The sequence below is a fragment of the Carya illinoinensis genome, chromosome 10 (assembly GCF_018687715.1).
Source record: "Carya illinoinensis cultivar Pawnee chromosome 10, C.illinoinensisPawnee_v1, whole genome shotgun sequence".
Taxonomy (NCBI): Eukaryota; Viridiplantae; Streptophyta; class Magnoliopsida; order Fagales; family Juglandaceae; genus Carya; species Carya illinoinensis.
The window spans coordinates 23638205-23657719 of NC_056761.1; the positions used below are offsets into that span (position 1 = coordinate 23638205).

Genomic DNA, 19515 nt, shown 5'->3' on the forward strand with positions numbered 1-19515 from the left:
ACTTTTAAGCGTACATGACCAAAACAACATGCAAATCATAGAAAGTATGTTATATAATGAACCTCCCAAATATATATGACAATGAAGTAGCATGTAATCAAAGGGGAAATAATACAAAAATCAAAGACAACAACAAAAAGCAAACAATTTAGTATAAAACTCACAGCATAGATTGTGAATAGGGCTGAGCACCGATTCAATCGGAGTCGGATTTTGCCTCCTCCGACTCCGACTCCGACTTTGTCGGAGGCCGAATCCGACCTCCGACTCCGACTCCGCTTACACCCTACTCCGCTCCGACTCCGACTCCGACATGTCGGAGCGGAGTCGGAGTTGGGCTTTTTGTTGGGCTTTTTTATTGGGTTTTTTTTTAGACTTTTTTCTTTGACCCAATTAACATTCAATTTTACAATTTGCAACTCAAATTGGATTTGGGCTTCTATATCAATTTTTAAAAAAAATATAATTTGAGATTTCTAATTTATCTAACCAAAATTATTACATTAGAAAATAAAACTAAATTCAAAATCTATCACTATAAAAAATAAAACTAAATTCAAATGTGCAACCAAAATTAAAAACTAAATTAAAACTAAATACACACATTAAAATTACATAACCAAAATTACAACCTAAAATTAAAAATACATAACCAAAATTAAAACTTAAAATTACAAATACATAACCAAAGGTCCAAAATTAAAACATAAAATTAAAAATACATAACCAAAATTAAAACCTAAAATTAAAAATACATAACCAAAGGTCCAAAATTACAACATAAAATTAAAAATACATAACCAAAGGTCCAAAATTACAACATAAAATTAAAAATACATAACCAAAGGTCCAAAAAATGTCATTTTTCAACTTGTGCCTGAAAAAAAAGAACAAAATTAGTAAAGAAATAAGATACCATATAAATTTATAAAAATAAAGAAAGCAAAATTGAAATAAGATACCAGAAACAAGATTGTCAATCCTCTTCACGAAGTATGCTGGCCATAGAATTGGTTAATTCTGCATTAAGATGTTAAAGTATAGGAAATTAATATTACAAAATGTTAAAAACAACTCATATAAGAACTTAAAAAATTTTTCTAATATATTACCTGAGTCTAGCTTATAGCTCTCTGCATCATCAATGGCTTCAGAATAATTTTGACTCAAGCATATGGGAGTAGACTTCAACCAATTTTGCGAGCACACAAGAGCTTCTACAGTTTTAGGAGCCAAAGAGCTCCTAAACGGATCCAGGACACACTACAACAAATTGAGGTTTTTCCCGCAAGGGCATTTGGTGGAAATATGTGGGGGCTATGTGAGAAAAATTCTTTTCTCACCAATTCCGTTCGTGAGACGTTGGTGGCATATAATTCATGAGCAATAACCTTTTCGCATGATAGAACTAACTCGTGGGAAAAAACTATCTTTTGTCACGACAGAAATGAGTGGAAAAAACTCTTTAAGTCCGTGGCAAATTGACTTGCAATCTATACCTTTGTGGTGAGAGGAACCTTAGTTGCCACCAGAGCTATAGTCCCAAAAAGTAATTTTACCATGACTTCAACCGTCACTTGTTTAGTGGTATAAAGGTTTTAGCCACTCACTTGATCGTGAGTCAAGAGGTTTTGGGAGGAGATGATCTCGTGATAAATATTTTTTAGTTACCAGCGTACTTGTCAAAAAAACCCAGTAAGTTACCACCATTGCCATTGCAAATATGTATTCTCCGTGAGAACATTTCATCGCTAATCAGTATTTCCCTACAAATGTGACAGTGGCTAAAGTTGTGGAAGCCATGCACTGCTTTCGTGACAAATAGTAGTAGCTAATCTTTTGGTGGGGTGGCTGACCTTGTTATTTCCATGAGGAACATAAGTTGGAAAAAGTGACACCCAGGTGGGAACAAACATTTTTCCACCAAAAATTTCGGTGAGATGCTGGTGGCATATAATTCATGAGCAAAATTAGTTTACCACAAAACGTGCATTTGGTGGGTAAAATGTATGTTTTTGCCATGAAATGTTCTTGCGGGAATACATATTTCATATCCATATATTACTCCGTTTAGCACCATCCGGTTGCGGTGACAATCCCTCTCTGTGGTCATATAATTTTGTGGTGGCTATTAGTGAATCCGATATACATTGTCTCGTGGATAAAATTCCTTTTGCCAGCAGTTGTTTGGTGGGAAAAATATAATATCCACCAATCCAATAATTAAGCATGTGCCATTTTGCCATAAACCCCTTCGCACATCCATTTGGTTGGTCTAATTTTTTCCCCACCATTCCATTTTGTGGGCAATACATTTTGTTCCACGACATCTAAAAATTATATACCTATTTTTTACAACAGCTGCATCCTTTATAGAGTGTCACCTTACTTCACATTGTATAAACCAATTATCATTGGTTTATACAATATTTCACCTCATGACAACTAGTTTATATTTATACCTGTTAAATCAGTAATAGATTCCAACTTTTAGTGCATCCAAATATCTGCTGAAAACCATAACCTCAAAAAAAACCCCACCTAGATCTGATACCAATGCTCTATAATAACCTCCATAGCAAAATAGATAACCATACCATCTGTTACATAAATCTACCAACATCCATTAAAATAGCATTTATACACCAACCATCAATAGTTATATATTAAACTACTAGTTACATGCCCCTTAACGTTTTGAAGTGTGCAACTCAATAGCAAGTACATATAGCAGGTTTGACTCTCTTTCCCTCTCCAAGGTGCATCTATGAGAACATGCATAACTTCCATATAGACAGCTTACTAAATGTTGGTATGATGTTGCTGACAGCCCCCTCCAGACCAATCTGATTTCCTGATTAACACAAAGCAAGATGCTAAATGTTAACTTAACCTTACAAAAAAACAAACATTTAAAATAAGATTATACTTCACATATATATGACATGACATGGGGTGGGCATGTACACAACTAATCATTAAGAATACACTTGGTAAATTTTTAATTAGTCATACTCTAGCCCCTATTGCAGTTAGAGGATAATGCGGGAAATATTGGACCTATGCTCAGCTTGTGTATGGAAAAAGCCTTTATTCATATACTGGCACACAATTTCCCATCATTGAATTAATTGTATACACCTACCATTAGAACTTAGCTATTGTGTTCCTGCAGTTGCATTTACATCAAGATTTCATAGCTATAGCCTCAGCCATTCAGGTTCAATAATTAATACATGCCATATATATCCCATGTACTGAAGAGCCCAATTGCTATATGGATCTATCATCTGTTGGCTGAAAACAGTTTTCCAATATTTATACTAATAACACCATCTTCCATTCTACCAATGAAGATATGAGATTATAATGAAAAAAGATATACTCTCCTATCGTGTACAGAAAATCTGCTTATGACCCACAATCTGGATAACAACTTAATTAAACAAATCTTTTGAGGATTATCTCCCTTTGCTGAATATTTTGACCAAATCTACTATATGTCAGACCTACGTCTCTTGACATGCAAAAATCACAGACAGAAATGATTTTAAAATTTCCAACCAATATACTTATGCACTAAGCATAACAGATTTGACCAAACAGATTTTATATATAATATCCACTTTTTAAAACTGACCAAAATGATTATGATAGTCCATTGAAGTGGGTTTCCTTATAGCTCCAAATTAGTTGAAAAAGCCAGGGTTTCCGTATCTTCTAACTACTTAGGGCTAATATATATCTAGAGCATATAAACTAACCCAATTGGTGTCTGACTTAATATTAAGGGCTAATATGCGTTTAGGTTATTTCGACATCAATGTGTGAATCAGTAGCAATGCTTGTCATTTTATGGAAATGTGGGCACATAGACAAATTACAGCTTTGAACTAATTACCTATTATACTGAAAACGTCTGATTTAATGGTCTGACCCCTGCATCTACTTTCTGTTAATCCATATGGCTGAAAGCTGGACAGTATTCTCCTAACCTGCAATTTTGAAAACAGTTAAATCAGCCTCTGCAATTGGATTTTTATATGCCAACTATTGAAACCAAATCTACATATCTCAATTAAAAATACATCCACTAAATCTGATGAAGTTACTTACCCTTTGAAAACAACAACATAGCTGAATCTCAAAAATTTAACCCTTCCACATTACTTTTCCAGCACTGGTTACTATATATGCACCCTAACTATAATACTAAAGTACCAAAAAACAATGATAGGGACATTGGTAGTTGGCCATTGGGTTGTTACATATGTTATAAACATTCCACAAAAAATCCTGTCAGCCACAAAATTGTCCCACCACAAAATATTTATATCACTTCATGTGAGATGCCTAAGCATCTCGCTGAGTCTCTCCATGAGACTCACTACCATTGATATTCCCATCAGTGCTCCTATAGCTCATTAAGAGCTTCTCATGCTCTGAAAAATTCCTCCTCAACTCCACAATGTCACCCATCATAGCGTCTAGCTTGTTTTTGTACATTTCCGCATCACTTTTGTGACGTTGATTCTCCTCCGCTAGACGGATAAATGCCCTGCTGTTCTTCATTGAAGGAGTGGGTTCTGGAATCACCATGTGCCCCAGCCCGACTGAGTACCCAGATCTGTACCCCAAGACTTCTTTGAAGATTGTTTCAGCAGCTTCTTCGACATCATCCTCCGTATCCTTTTCAGCTAACCTCTCCATCATTACATTCTGAAAATGTTATCAAAGGAATATAATGCTCCCTGTTAAACACCTTTTCAGCCTGTAAAAACATATAAGATTTAATTTAGGAACACTTACGTAATTGTGTTCGGTTGCTGCGTTGATGAATTTACCCTTCCGTGTTGAAAAATGTGTTTCCTTATAAAATTCTACCATATTTTGCGCACTTTCCCGCTGAAACAGACAATTAACAGTTAAATCTTTCCCACCCTATACGCATAATCTGAATTATATTATACCATATAGTTATCACAAACCTTCTCTTCTAGTATCCATATAAACGATTTTCTCCCACCGGTATGTTTCACTTTCAGTTTTTGCCTATTTGAACTATTCCTTCTTGACTTCTCCTGCATGAGTTTCCAATTTTTTAATGCCCCGTAATAAATTATAAGTACAATGTATTAGTTAAACTTATGCAATAACAAATAAAATAGTTCAACCTGCTTTGATGGGAGGTGCCTAATACTTGCAAACAGCTATAATACTATACCATTTTAGCTTACATTTTTTATGTGGTAAATAAAAAATCTGAAACAATCATTTGGGCAAGGAAATACCTTGAATGTTGCACTTGCCCACCGTTCACATAGCTTTTCCCATACAGCTTTCTCCACCTTCTCCGTCCCACCACGTAGAGCCTCTTCATGTGACTCATATTTTAAATACACCTTGTGTAATGCATAATGATATGCATTATACTTGTCGGCCAAATGTGTCTCAACCATCTCACGATGGTTGTCTCTACTCCAATCGATCACAAAATCTGCCTGCAATATAATTCATCCCACTTTGTTACATGAAGAAATGCCAAACATGTGCATAACTTATATAAGTTGTTGTAGTAAGCATTCGATGTATAATGTGCAACTAAATCCAGAGTCCTACCCTAACACGGTCAATCAGTTCTTGCTTTTCAGCTTGGGGTACACAACTCCAACTAGCATGCCTCATGTCAGCATGTACTTTAATCATCTCCGTTAGGCGGCCAGTGAATATTGCAGCATTCTCGCAAGATGGCCCTCGATGCCCATCTTGTATAACCAGTGGTATTTTCCCCACTTTTCTCATTCTTTCGAATAGCGTGCCCTTCGCTGGCCCTCGACCTCTTTTCTTACTATGTGGATCTACATCAATACATCAATTGATATATGTAAATTCAAAAAAGGTAATAAAATGAACCAAGATTATATTCTGCCTATGACCATTGTACATCAATTGAGTAGAACTCAGTAACTGTTATAGCTTTGAATTGTCAGATGACATACCTGTATGTTGTGGCTCCTCTCCAACCTGGTTACCACCCAAAACCTCTTGTGGGACCAAGGCTCCTACATCCTGAGTTGAATCATTTGACTCAGGCTCATCCCGCAACACGGTTCGTGGAGGCAACGCTGCTTGTACTGGACTGCTGTTCAACGCAACCCTACCATGTCTAACTCGACCCCCCCGAAACTTGATACTTCTCACCATCCTGATTATTTATGAGGAGCAAGATGTAAATACACTACAGAAATATTTTCAGTATTATACAATTTATAGCTAAAGTCAGGTACTGAAATACATTTGAGTTGTATTTCTGTAGTTATGCAACAGAGTTGCATAAATCAGTGCTACATGGAGATTCTGTAAGAATAACATAGATTTTTCTGACCAAGGACATGCCTTGGTTAGTCTTTACTTTCATATGAAATTAACGACGACATATAGTAATATTGTTGTATAACAATATTAGTCAAGACCAACATGACTCTACTCTTTAACATAGTAATATTGCTTCTTAAATATTACTAGGGAGTAGATTTGCATGCTTATTTTGGCTGGATTTATTCCACAAAATAACCCCTCAAAGCTGGTCATTAAATAGACTATAAATCAGAGTATATATCATTTCCCACAAAAGATAGAGAGTGCATAACTTACAGAATAGTATGTAGAAGGAGGATAATATCACTTCTAACCCCTGGTTTGTCCAACCACTACAACATCCATGGAAAAAAACACCCATTGTGTACTATTTCAGCTTTTGTATGTGAAAAAAATAACATCCTTGAATGAGGACTTCAACAATGCTGGTGATGTATAGTGCTTGCATATTTTTTCCCTCAGCTTACCTTAATGTAATCATTATTTATGTATGAAAATGTTACCTCCAACATTCTGCCTAAGCCTAAGAAGAAGAAAAAACCATGCTTTACAAGAATCCAATGTTGGGAAAGTGATTTGCGAAGCTAAACAAAGAACAAGTGCACGATAACTCCCTAAAACTCTTCGGAAGGAGAAGCACAAAAATAATTACTTTCTTTTTATTGTGTACCTGGTTTAAGGTTCTGGCTTGCCTGGCAGCTGTAAAGATGATAGATAAGCAGCTTGTTGTGAAGCAATATAGAGGAAATGGCCAGCAGCTAGACAGTAAGTTCAGGTGAACCCGTAGATGCAAGAAGTGCTCGATAAGCTCTCAGCTTTTTTTTCAACTGGAAAGATGCATGTTCAGAACTGAGGCAACGAAGACAGGTTTAATCTAATTCAAACTTCTCCAGCTTGTGATTCACTGCCACAAGCTGCCCAGCTGTCAATCCCTTATCATTCCTACTTGCAGTTCAGCCTTGCTGTGGACCCCATCCCTGGCGCCATTTCCCACCTAAAATCCATCACAAATTTCCTATCCCGCCCTTTAATCTGTGATCTCCCACTCTGTACTCTGTGTTAATTTATCTATGTCCACCAATATCTTTGCAATTTTTTTTTTTTAACTTATTAATCTGTGTGGATCCCACCATGGATCTAGTGGCACATTAATTTACGTGCAGTAGCATATATGCTGAATTATTTATACATGCAAGTATAATGGTTAATAGACTCATGGTTGTGCGCTGAATTCATTGAAATGTCAAATACGTGATACTAGATTTTCCAATCTAGTTGTCCAGGTAGCTAGGTGATCAATTATTATGCATTGAAAAACCCCAATTCTTTGTTATATTTAATTCTGCACTAGTTAAACCTAAGGATACTGCATGTCTGATTTTTTGTAGCAATCATGGGGGTTATTAATGCCATGCAAAAAACCCTCTCTGACTATGGAGTGTAACAAATGTCGATAGACACTCTCAACGTCCTTGCATATATATGCTGACATTGTTATACAAATAACAATATAGGTATATACTTTTTTTTAACGAATTCACCTAATTTCCCTCCTCACTAAATATACTTTAAATTAACATGTATATATATAGCTAGGTGATAAAAAATTACTCACTGAATTACACCAATGCACTGTTATCATTATTTGTACTGGGGTACTTTGGTATTAAATTATTTCCCCAGCTCTTGAGCTATGCTTTCAATGGGTATATCATATACCTCACTATTGATTTCTACTTGTATGGCATCAAAGTACTGGGGTACTTTGATTTCATCTTATATTACCAAATGTAGGTTGTGCATGCAATTTTATAAACCTAAATCCACGTAGAAGTACAAACCTGAACTACAATAGCAATCCTATATCTTTCAGTTACACAAATTGACTTAATTGTTCAAAATGTTCTGAATTCTATATCAACTTCATTAAATAGACTTTTCTAAGTCAACTTTAGCCATTGCCGTGCAAATTGTTACATCCTGATTATCCCAAGCCACTTTCACTGCAACAAACGCTTTCCATCGACATTTGATGTAGGTGGGCCAACCACAACATATCCTTGAAAGTGCATATGCTGAAATCTGCACAAAATATGGAACTCCCATCTATGAGTAACTCTTAACTTATATTTCTAAGTTAACAAATTAACCTATCAGCTTATTAACTATAATTTACCATAACATGGTTAACCAATCTTCATACCCATGGAATTCGTATCATTCTATAGGCACATAGGTACCATTTGCCTATTAACCAAATGGTACTTAGTTTGGAAACAGTTTCCAAACTTTAATTTACTAGGTACGACAACTATCCACCATGGAACTCATTGTGTGGCAAAAATTCAAAACTTTAACACTTTGCATTATAATATCCATACCTACCCTTGGTCATTATACTAAGCTCAAAATACTATCACACCATTCCCATCCCATAATTATACTGACCATGCATTTGGACCTTCAAACTCAAGATATAGTCGTAATTTCCAAACAGCAACCCCAAACTTACTCCCTAAAGTTAATTATGGGAGTTAATGGCCATTGGAAACCAATGAGCAAGGGAATGGCCTTAGTTTGTAATAAACTAACTTAATTGGAACATAGTTAGCAAACAACATTTTTAGGCTGTTTTCCAAAAACCATGTATCCCAACAAGTTTGGAAACCCAATTAGTAATTAACTATGTAAATGTATAGTGACGATCTAAATGGAAAATGTAGGGAGCACATGACATCCAAGAACATACCATACGCAATCGGATGCTTGATTCCCATTGATCTTCTATACTCCCGTCATGCATTGTCTGCGCATAACACACATACATGTAGTCAGCTAGTATATTACCTTAACTACTCACCTGTAGTTTGTTTACTACAGGTGAGCATGTGTTGTTTATGTTGCATATAGGTTCACTGCCACCAACTACTTGACATGCAATAATGCTATAATTGGTATGATGTTACTCTTGGTAAACATACTTGACATGCAATATTAGACTTACGAGAAATTTGGTACTTGGGAACATGAATGAATAAACTCACTACAATCAAATCTTATTGCAATCATCATCATCCTCCCTAGTTAGAGGATGGTCGGACTCGTTGTCCGAGTTGTCAGTGGCACTAATGTCCTCCATCCCCATTTCATCGTCAAGTGGGTCAGCCTCATTAAAGACATCATCGTCAACTGGTTGGGACGGGTCTTGACGTTGTACCATTGTTGCATCAACTTGCAAATGCTCTTGATCGAGTCGGTTCAATGGATCGGGCATGGATTCATCCACATTCAGAATAGGGGGAACGTTGTCCAGATTATTGCGATCTTCATCTTCTGAGTCACCCCAAGTTGACTCACCATCATCATGCGCATCCCCAACAGCATCCACTGCACGAAGGTTGTAAACATTTCTAGTTGTTACCTTATGGACGACCTGCCAACTTCCACCCAAAATTGGATCGGCCAAATAAAATACTTGACTTGCTTGGCACGCAAGGGCAAAAGGCTCATCTTTATACCATTGCCTAGCAGTATTGACCAACGTTAGGTGTTCCCTAACCCGTATCCCCCTTCTCGGGTCGCCAACGTCATACCAAGTGCATTGAAATATATAAACCTTACGCCAACCCATGTAGCGTATTTCTATAATATCATGCAACACACCGTAGAAGTCAACAGGGGATCCCCGATGCTCGCCATGAACCACAACCCCACTGTTTTGAGTGCGGCGATGCCTTTCACGCTCTTTTGTATGGAATCGCACACCATTCATTATGCATCCGTTATAAGATGCGACCCAAGGATCTGGACCACATGCTAATGCATATATGTCCTCGGTTACCTCTGTTGGCCTAACTGCACGCAGCTCTCGAATCTACCATGCAATATTAGAATAAGTGGTTACTAATAATACATATAGTAAAATTTACCTTATATTATACTATATGTGACCGGAAGGTTTCGTATCTTACCCGTGCCCTGAACCATGATGGAAACTGACTCTGGTGCCTATGATCGATGTTATCAGGGTTCTCTTCTTGCATCTTGTTATAGTGCTCCCTGTCAATACAAGTATTTTGTTAGCAGGTTTGACAAACATTACTGTTCATAACCTAAAGTATTGACCAGTAGGATGATGGACTTACTCAATGTATTGCTCAACCTCCGTGCAATTATTAAGAACATACCATCGGGCCTTGACCATTAGTATGTCGGATAATTTGTGGGAGTGCCCTGTCCCCAATGGTCGGACTTTTTGTGAGAAAACTGATAAACTTGCCCTATTCCCCTCCTCTGTGGAACCAATACCTACATCACTATTGCGTTCCTCTCGATTATACTTAGTTTCTATATCATGGAGGTACATAGAGCAAAATGTAAGGCACTCGAGATGCACATATGCCTCAGCAATTGAGCCTTCAGGCCGGGCTCTGTTGCGGACGTACCGCTTGAACTTTCCTAGATACCTCTCAAAAGGATACATCCATCTGTATTGCACGGGTCCTGCAAGTAGAGCCTCCTCTGGCAGGTGAATAGAAAGGTGTACCATGATATCAAAAAAAGCTGGAGGGAATATCATTTCTAGTTTGCAGAGAATGATGGGAATATTAGCATGAAGACGATGCAACACTGGTAAGTTCAAACTTCGAGAACATAATTCTTTGAAGAACCAACTCAACTCTAGTAAGGCTTGACGCACATCGGCCCGTAAGAACCCACCAATCACGACCGGCAATAGTGCTTGCATAAATACGTGACAATCATGGCTCTTTATTCCACTGATCTTTCCCTCGGTAGCATTGACACACCGGGCAATATTGGATGCAAACCCATCAGGGAATTTAACTTTTGACAACCATGCACAAAAAGCCCTTCGCTCATTCAAATTTAACATATAGCAACCAAGACCCATGGTTGTAGACTCGCCATCATGTTGTAAATGCAATTCTTTCCTTATTCCAAGATTTTCCAAATCTTTTCGTGCAGTGGCAGAGTCCTTAGTTTTTCCTTCAATATTCAACAATGTTCCCAGGACGTTATCACATATGTTTTTCTCGATGTGCATGACGTCCAGATTATGTCTCAAACCTAAGGATAACCAGTAAGGAAGCTGAAAAAATATTGATTTTTTCGTCCAATTAAGATGATTGGGAGATCGTTTCCTTTTCGAAGAAGATTTACCAAACTGAACATTTGACAATTGACTTAATTGTTGTAGCAATTCCTCTCCCTCGACCCTTGATGGTTGGAGTTGGTGCTCTTCATGACCATTAAAAGCATTCTTTTTCCGTCTCCAACTGTGATCTGGGGCCAACCATCGTCGATGACCCATATAGCAATGCTTGCGGCCATATACCAACCATTGTGAATTTGTGTCAGATGTGCAATGAGGGCATGCCATCTTGCCCTTTGTACTCCACCCAGAAAGATTGGCATATGCGGGGAAGTCATTGATTGTCCACAGTAGCGCTGCATGCAACATAAAGTGTTCCCCACGGTATGCATCATAGGTACGAATACCCTCTTCCCATAACTCCTTCAATTCATCAAGTAACGGACGCAAAAAGACATCAATGTCATTACCTGGTGACTTAGGGCCAGGTATTAACAACGACAGCATGGTGTATGGTTCTTTCATGCAGGCCCAGGGGGGCAAGTTGTACGGCACAAGCAGTACTGGCCAAATGCTGTACGGTCTACTCATGTTGTTGAACGGGTTAAACCCATCACTGGCCAAACCAAGTCTAACATTGCGAGGATCTTTGGAAAATCCCATATGTTTGTTATCAAAGTCCTTCCAAGCCTTCGAATCTGATGGGTGTCGCATGCACGTCGGATCGTCAACACGTCCATCTACATGCCATCTCATGTCTTGGGCTATCTTCTTTGACATATATAACCTCTGCAAGCGCGGCTTAAGGGGAAAATGTCGGAGTACTTTTTGTGGTATCCTTCGTCCCTGAATTGTGCTTTGCTCCCACCTAGATGCCTTACACTTGGGGCATTCATTGTACGATGCATTTTCCTTCCAAAACAATACACAATCATTTGGGCACACATGGATCTTTTCGTAACTAAAGCCCAATCCCCGCTCCAAGCGACGGGCATCATGATATGAGTCAGGGAATGAGGCATCAGGAAATGCCTCATGCAAGAGCTTTAAGACCATATCGAAGGACTTCACCGTCCACCCACCGATGCTCTTGATGTGAAGAAGCTTGACGATGAATGATAGCTTTGAGAACTTAGTACATGTAGGATAGAGTGGACGTCGTGCATCAGCTACCAAGTCCTCGAAATTAGAGTTGACAGGAGCATTAGAGGCGGAGGGTTGATCATGTGCATAAGACGATCCGTCATTTATGATATGATTTTCCATAGATGACCCATGACGGATGTCATCTAAAAGCTCATCGAGATCATCAATATAATCACTATGAGCCAACGTATCATCTTCGTCTTCGTCAGAAAAAGTGGCAGAAAGGAATGGATCATCTTCTCCATGGAATATCCATGGTGTATAAGATGGATCAATCCCTCTAAAGAACAAATGATCTTCAATTGTACGAATGGAGTGGAAAGCTCTATTCCGACATCTTCTACATGGACACCTAATCTGATCAGGATTAGCAGTGTGGGAAATGGCCATAGCGATAAATTGTCTAACCCCTTCAGCATACTCACTGGAATGCAATCTATCTTCAATATGCATCCAAGATTTATCCATCGTATGAAGCTGACCAAATAGTAACAAACATCATATTAGGATATGGGAGTATGGCACTAACAATTGAATAGGCTATGAAACTGTCAATAGCTATTAAATACCCTTCACAACAATATAGGTTTGACTCTCACCAACTATATCTGGATCACAATCAGTACATTCACTATCTAAAGCATGTTATAGTGTAATGTATAAGCTAACAACATCATCTCCTTACTTATAGTTGACAACTGAAACCAGCTTGAAATCAATCCAATCAGTTGATTGGATGTAAATTGTCTGTAACACACAGACTCTGCCTATATTAGACAGGAAAATCACTTCATGTATAGCAACACGGTGGGGATCATAGACAAATCAGGTATTTTCATTTTATGGGCTGCTGAGGTTTCGTATTAAGTAATAGGGTCATCAATACCACTTAACTTAAAAGAAAGTTAAGTGGTATTGATGATATCTGACCAAGGAAGTGTCAGGAGAAGAGTACTTAGAAAAGCATTTTACTGGTACTGCTGCCCAAACTCTGGAATTAAATAGACTTTAATTCCATTTACAGAAACAGGAACTCAACTTAATAATTATTGCCTAATCGTGGGTTAGCAACTGATTAATCTACATAAATAGGGCTTGCCTGAAAATAATAGGATATTTAAATATAACTTTGTCCAATAAATACCATTTGCATATCAAAGGAGCAAAGCTGAAGCATTAACTATCAGGACCATTAAACGATGAAAAGCATTTATTCATTTTGGTTGGTAAGCTCTCAGCGGCTATGAGGAAGAAGGTTGTAATATGCAGGTCTAGTGTCCGCTATCGGGGCTGTCAATTCAGTACATCAGTTAATGTACCAGTTGACATTGTTGAAGAGCTATGCATACATATTATACATAAAGTACAATAAGATAAATAAGTCTACAATTTATTTGAAAAGGGTACCAGCAACTATTGTAATCAACTATATCTGGAATGATGTATCACAGTGAGTAAAATCCTGTGTAGACCAAAAAAGTTAAGTTGTATATACCATATAGAACTTAATTACACACAATTATTAACCACATTCTGTTAATAATTATGTGGTTATAACAAACTCCAACTTCTCCAGCTATTTGATAGTGTCAACACAGGGTTGTCTGATGTGCACATTTATATGGATCTAGCTATAATACTTCAAAGACTCATATTATGATAGTCAATGTCTTATAGTCTGTATCATCTTCACGGATAAAATATAGTTACTGACCAAAGCTACAGTTGCCTGTATCATTTGGGAATATTTAAGCACGAGGGAAAGCATAAAAGCGAATTTACCTAGTTAGGTCAATGTGCTTGTTTCCTAATTGTTTACCTACTGGAAACATTGATGTCAGACCTAACTAGGGGTCTGCTATTCAGTGCTTATATCCATTGAATTAAGGTTCAGCATCAAGTATATATATAATTCATAAAATATGTGGTGACCTAGCTGAAGTCCATTTATTAACAACGTCAAAAGTGTAAATAAACATAGCCATATCTCAAGAGTATAATGGTTGAGAACGACCAATAAGAAGAGCATGCCTCGATCAAGATAACCAACTACACTATATTAGGACATGACATGAGCAACTAATTTAAGAACATGAATTTAAGGACACAAATGATAAGTGAAAAATGCACAGTTCTTTTTCCTGCACAGATTATATGCATATTAATCCATATCTGTTTTTTATATGTTGTGGATAAGTAACTTAATATCATGGCCAGTACATATACAGTAATATGTAGATAGATAGGGAGGGGAGACAGTAAGAGGGGAACCCCATTGGGACAAATATATATGTATAGATATTCAGCTAGCTTCAGGTGGTAGATTAGGCAGATGACTGGCCTGAGTATACATATAACGTGCCAAAGAAACCAATGAAGGATACTGTAGGTTAGCACAGGACACCCAATTCTTGTTAAAACATATAACAATGCCTATATGTTGCTTTCAGCTAGAATGACATGGCCTTCCATAACCTAGTAGGGGTGAATATATGAAATTCCACATACTCATAGATAAGTACTATGTTTCTGTCAATCCCTATTAATACTAACCTTTTGAAGTGAAAGTTGAAAAAGACATGGTTTGATGTAATCTTCCATAGCAACATGACATCGGTTACTAAATTACTAACAGTTCCTAGCTAGTGTATGAGCAGCCCCATTAGAATATATATGCATTAGCTGACTTAACATACCAAGTATCAAAAGAAGAGAGGTGTTGTTTTACATCAAAGCTAATTAACCCTGCACTAATGCAATAACAATAGTTTAAAGCAAACCGGATCTAATATGTTGTGGATATTCCAGTCATAAAAAATTCTGCCAGTGTCAGGACTTAACCCATTACCTAGTTAACAGCACCTTGAACACTTTCTGTTAAGGGTTGATGCAACCATACACAACTCCAGCGTCAAAAACAGATTTTATGACGAATCCCAATCTTTATGAAGATGTTGGTAGTCCATGACAATTCTATATATATGAGTATTCAGATATATATATATATATATATATGAGATTATATATATTATGTTATGGAAAAGGAAATCCTGTCGAGTAAATAAAATAACTTTTTGAGTACATTTTGACACTCCATTAAAGCAAATATTCTACCAATGGAGGTTTATATATCCAGCTATACTCCTCTATTGAGATGAATATTTGATATAAGGTTGTTGGAATATCCATTTAAAACTTGAGACCAAGTTTCTTCCGAGAAAAGGAAGAGCAATATTTGGCGCTTCCCTACAAAATAGTGCATCAGCTGCATTTGCACGTAGACTAAGCAATAAAGTGCGTAGCTGGGCATGTATGCATGCATGTCGGAATCACAATGATATATACGTCGATTCAGACCCCATTGTGCGAAGAACCAAAAACCAGCTAGCTTATCATGAGCCAGCTGGTTAGATACTGGTACATGTGTGCGTATGTGACACCCTAACTCAATTTATGCTTCGGACCCTAGGTACTTTAAGCATAATTATAACAATGAGATTTTGTATACTTGGGAAACAAGAGCACTAACACAGTCAACGCAAAGATATAGGTTTGGGGCTGCTCACGAAACACCATCTTCTTACATAGTGTTATTTGGACCTTCATTGATCTATCATCTCTCAGTTTTTTCCTCCATTACATTATAATGAAAATTAAAAACGCCATTTCTCAGTTTTTTTTTTTCCATTACAAAAAATGAAAAATAAAAACTAAGTTTTATTCATTGAAGGCTAAAATGATGATTAATAATACTGAGGTGTTCCACTAATTTGTTTATAAAATCCTTAGGAACTAATTAGCATGCTAAATTTATGGCACTTTAAGGAACATAATTTCAATAATCATATGCTGAAATATACTAATCTTGTACAGGAGTTGTGTGCAACACAGTTCTAGCATTTTCAACATAAATATATTGAAAAATGTGAGAAATCAGAGGTATCGAATCAATTCAGAACTCCTTTGTCTAAATATAGGGCATATGCAGAAAATCCCTCTCCAGATTTGGGGCATTCGAAACATCAAAGAATTACACAAAATCTGGATAACAACCATATAATTTTCCCACAGATCTGTAACAATCATATAATAGTCTAACTGTAATGTACACAATCTAATACCAATAGAGAGAGAAGACGGAGGGAGAAGAGAGAGAGGCTTACCGTGTATCTCAATTGAGAGAGAGAGGGGACACTTTATATGGATTTCCGCCTGCGGAGGAGCTTCTAGAGGCTAGGGCATGAAGACGGGTTTAAGCGCGACTGCGGCGGTGAGGTTGCGAGGTGGGGTAGGTCCTATGCTCCCTGCGAATTCGCCGCCGTATATAGGGAGAGGGCCATGGTGATTTTCGGGAGGTGGGGTTGGGGGATGGTTGGGGAAGAAAGGAAAGGGCCGGGAGGGGAAGAAAATAAAGAAAGAGGGAGGGGTCTCGCGGGGATTAGGCCTGGGTTCTATTTTTTAATCACCTTTATGCGGCCACTTTCAGTCGTGGGAAAAACCTCCAGTATCGTGGAGAATAATACAATACCGACCGATACGTAAGTGCTATGGTCATGCACTTTTGCGAGTAAGTGCATTTCATGGCAAATATATAAAATTTCGTCGTTAAAGGATATAATCCATGCGGACTAGGAATTAATTTTAGTTATTTTTCCTACTAATATAAACTGGTGGCAAAAAATACATAATTTGTGATAAAAATACTTTTTCCCACTAAATTATTCCAACCGAACTAATTTCATGATAAAAAGACTGTTTTTTTCCCACGGATGATTTTGGAGACAATTAGTAGGTTTTTGCCACCAGCTTGTGTCATGGAGAAAGAATTTGTGGGAAAAACCATAATTTGTTGTAGTGACACGGCCTCCTGTACTAAATGCTGACTCAGATGCAACGGTGGTGATAGGAATGGTCAAGATATCTCTTGCCATTAGAGCAAGAACTGGATACTTGGTGGAGTTGACTTTCCACCAAATTAAAATATCGAAACTCCACGTAGGAATCTCAATGTTCTCCAACAAATACCGCTCTAACTCCGACTTACAATCCATCAATGATGCTGTATGCTCTTTATGGAACTCCCTCAAAAAATCCAAGGGATCATAATCTGTAACAATACTACTACTCCCCATTGATGCACTAGCTTCACCGCTTTGAGTTTTGTTAGCACCAGTTACGCACCCACCACCAAACTCTACATATGCCTCATACAAATATTCCATATCCCTCTTGAGGAGTGCAACAAATTCCTCACCCTTCTCCTCACCCAATGTTTTCTTGAACCAATATGCTTGAGTAACCAATTTGAACCGTGGATCAAGAATAGCAGCAATAAACAACAACCGATTTATTTTTTCAAGATCACCCCAATACTTATTATACTTTGTCTTCATTTTGAAAGCCATTGAACTCAAACGTCGATTACTATTGTCACAAAAATTATTCAAGTGTTTATGAATGGCAATAAGCTCTTGGACATAATTATTTGATGTGACATATAGTGTACCAGAAATGCGCAATGTAACACCATAAAATATTTGAAGAAACTTCGAAAAGTTTCTTATAGTCTCCCAATCATCCGGCCCAGGAGCTCCTAGACCCTTTCTCCCATGTCCATCCTCAGACAAATAAACTCGTGAGTAGGGATCTTCATCAAGCAAAAGTTGGAAGGCTTTTTGATACTTCTCAGCCACGTCCAACATAAGAAAAGTCGAATTCCATCTAGTAGGTACGTCAAGAGTAAAAAAACTAGAGCATTGAACTTTTGATCTATCAACACAAGACTTGAAAGTGGCAAGTCTTTGGGGAGAAGACTTCACATACTTGATCAAATTTCGGACCCTTACAATTGAGTCATCAACATCTTTCAAACCTTCACTCACAATAAGGTTTAAAATGTGTGCCGTACACCTCATGTGAATAAACTCGTGAGTTGCAATACAATCCGCACTTCCTATTTCCCTTGTTCTCAACCAATCAATAGCGGAGTCGTTAGAGGTAGCATTATCCACTGTAATTGTGAGGATTTTGTCAATGCCCCAATCAAGCATACACTCCTCCAACTCCCTCCCAATCGTTGCCCCCTTATGGTCACTAATCCGAACAAATGAAATGATCCGCTTATGCAACTTCCAATTATTATCAATAAAGTGAGCGGTCACACACATGTAATTAATATTTTGGATAGAAGTCCAAGTGTCGGTAGTCAGGCATACTCTAAGTTTGGTGGTCAAAAACATTTTCTTCAAACTATCATTCTCTCTCAAGAATACCCTCATGCAGTCACGTATTACGGTAAATCGAGAAGGAATAGGAAACCTTGGATCAAGGGCTTTAACAAATTCCCGAAACCCTTCTCCCTCAACACACCTAAATGGTAGCTCATCCACTATCACCATCCTAGCAAGGGCAGCTCGGATTTTTTTCTCATTATATTTGGCCATCCCTAAGGTCTTCTCCCCTTCCCCTCCTTCACTTCTTGCTTCCGGGACCAAGAAAGTTTGACTCTTGTCCAATTTACTCTTACGGTTTTTGGGGCAAAGTTGGATGTGTGTTTTCATGGCCGAAGTGCCTTGCCTTTTGGGGTGGCATTTCCATTGCCTATGACAATGGTTACAAGTAGCTATAGGCTCTTCGGGATCACAATCGGGCACTCTTGTGAAGTGGGACCATACCTCAAACTTATTCTTAGGATTTCTACTACCAGGTGGAGGGCGAGGGGTAGAATTAAAGGCACTAGGAGTGCCTACCGAAGAGCCTATTGGTCCGCTAGACTCATCAACTATTAGAATGGGAATATCAATCGGTTGTTCTGGGGGTGGAATGCCAGGACAAGATGCACCTGTGGATGTAGGAGTGTTTGTGCCTTCCATATCCAT

At 37.8% G+C, this 19515-nt stretch overlaps 1 protein-coding gene across 1 annotated transcript; it reads right to left on the reverse strand.

Moving 5' to 3' along the window:
* Positions 1 to 9427: 9427 nt before the first annotated feature.
* LOC122278569 lies at positions 9428 to 19515 on the reverse strand. Its single transcript, XM_043088748.1, has 5 exons — positions 19312 to 19515; positions 11023 to 13114; positions 10566 to 10899; positions 10350 to 10437; positions 9428 to 10252 (listed from the first exon to the last, which is right to left on the reverse strand). Exons 1-5 carry the CDS (start codon positions 19513 to 19515, stop codon positions 9428 to 9430), a joined length of 3543 nt encoding a protein of 1180 aa, XP_042944682.1.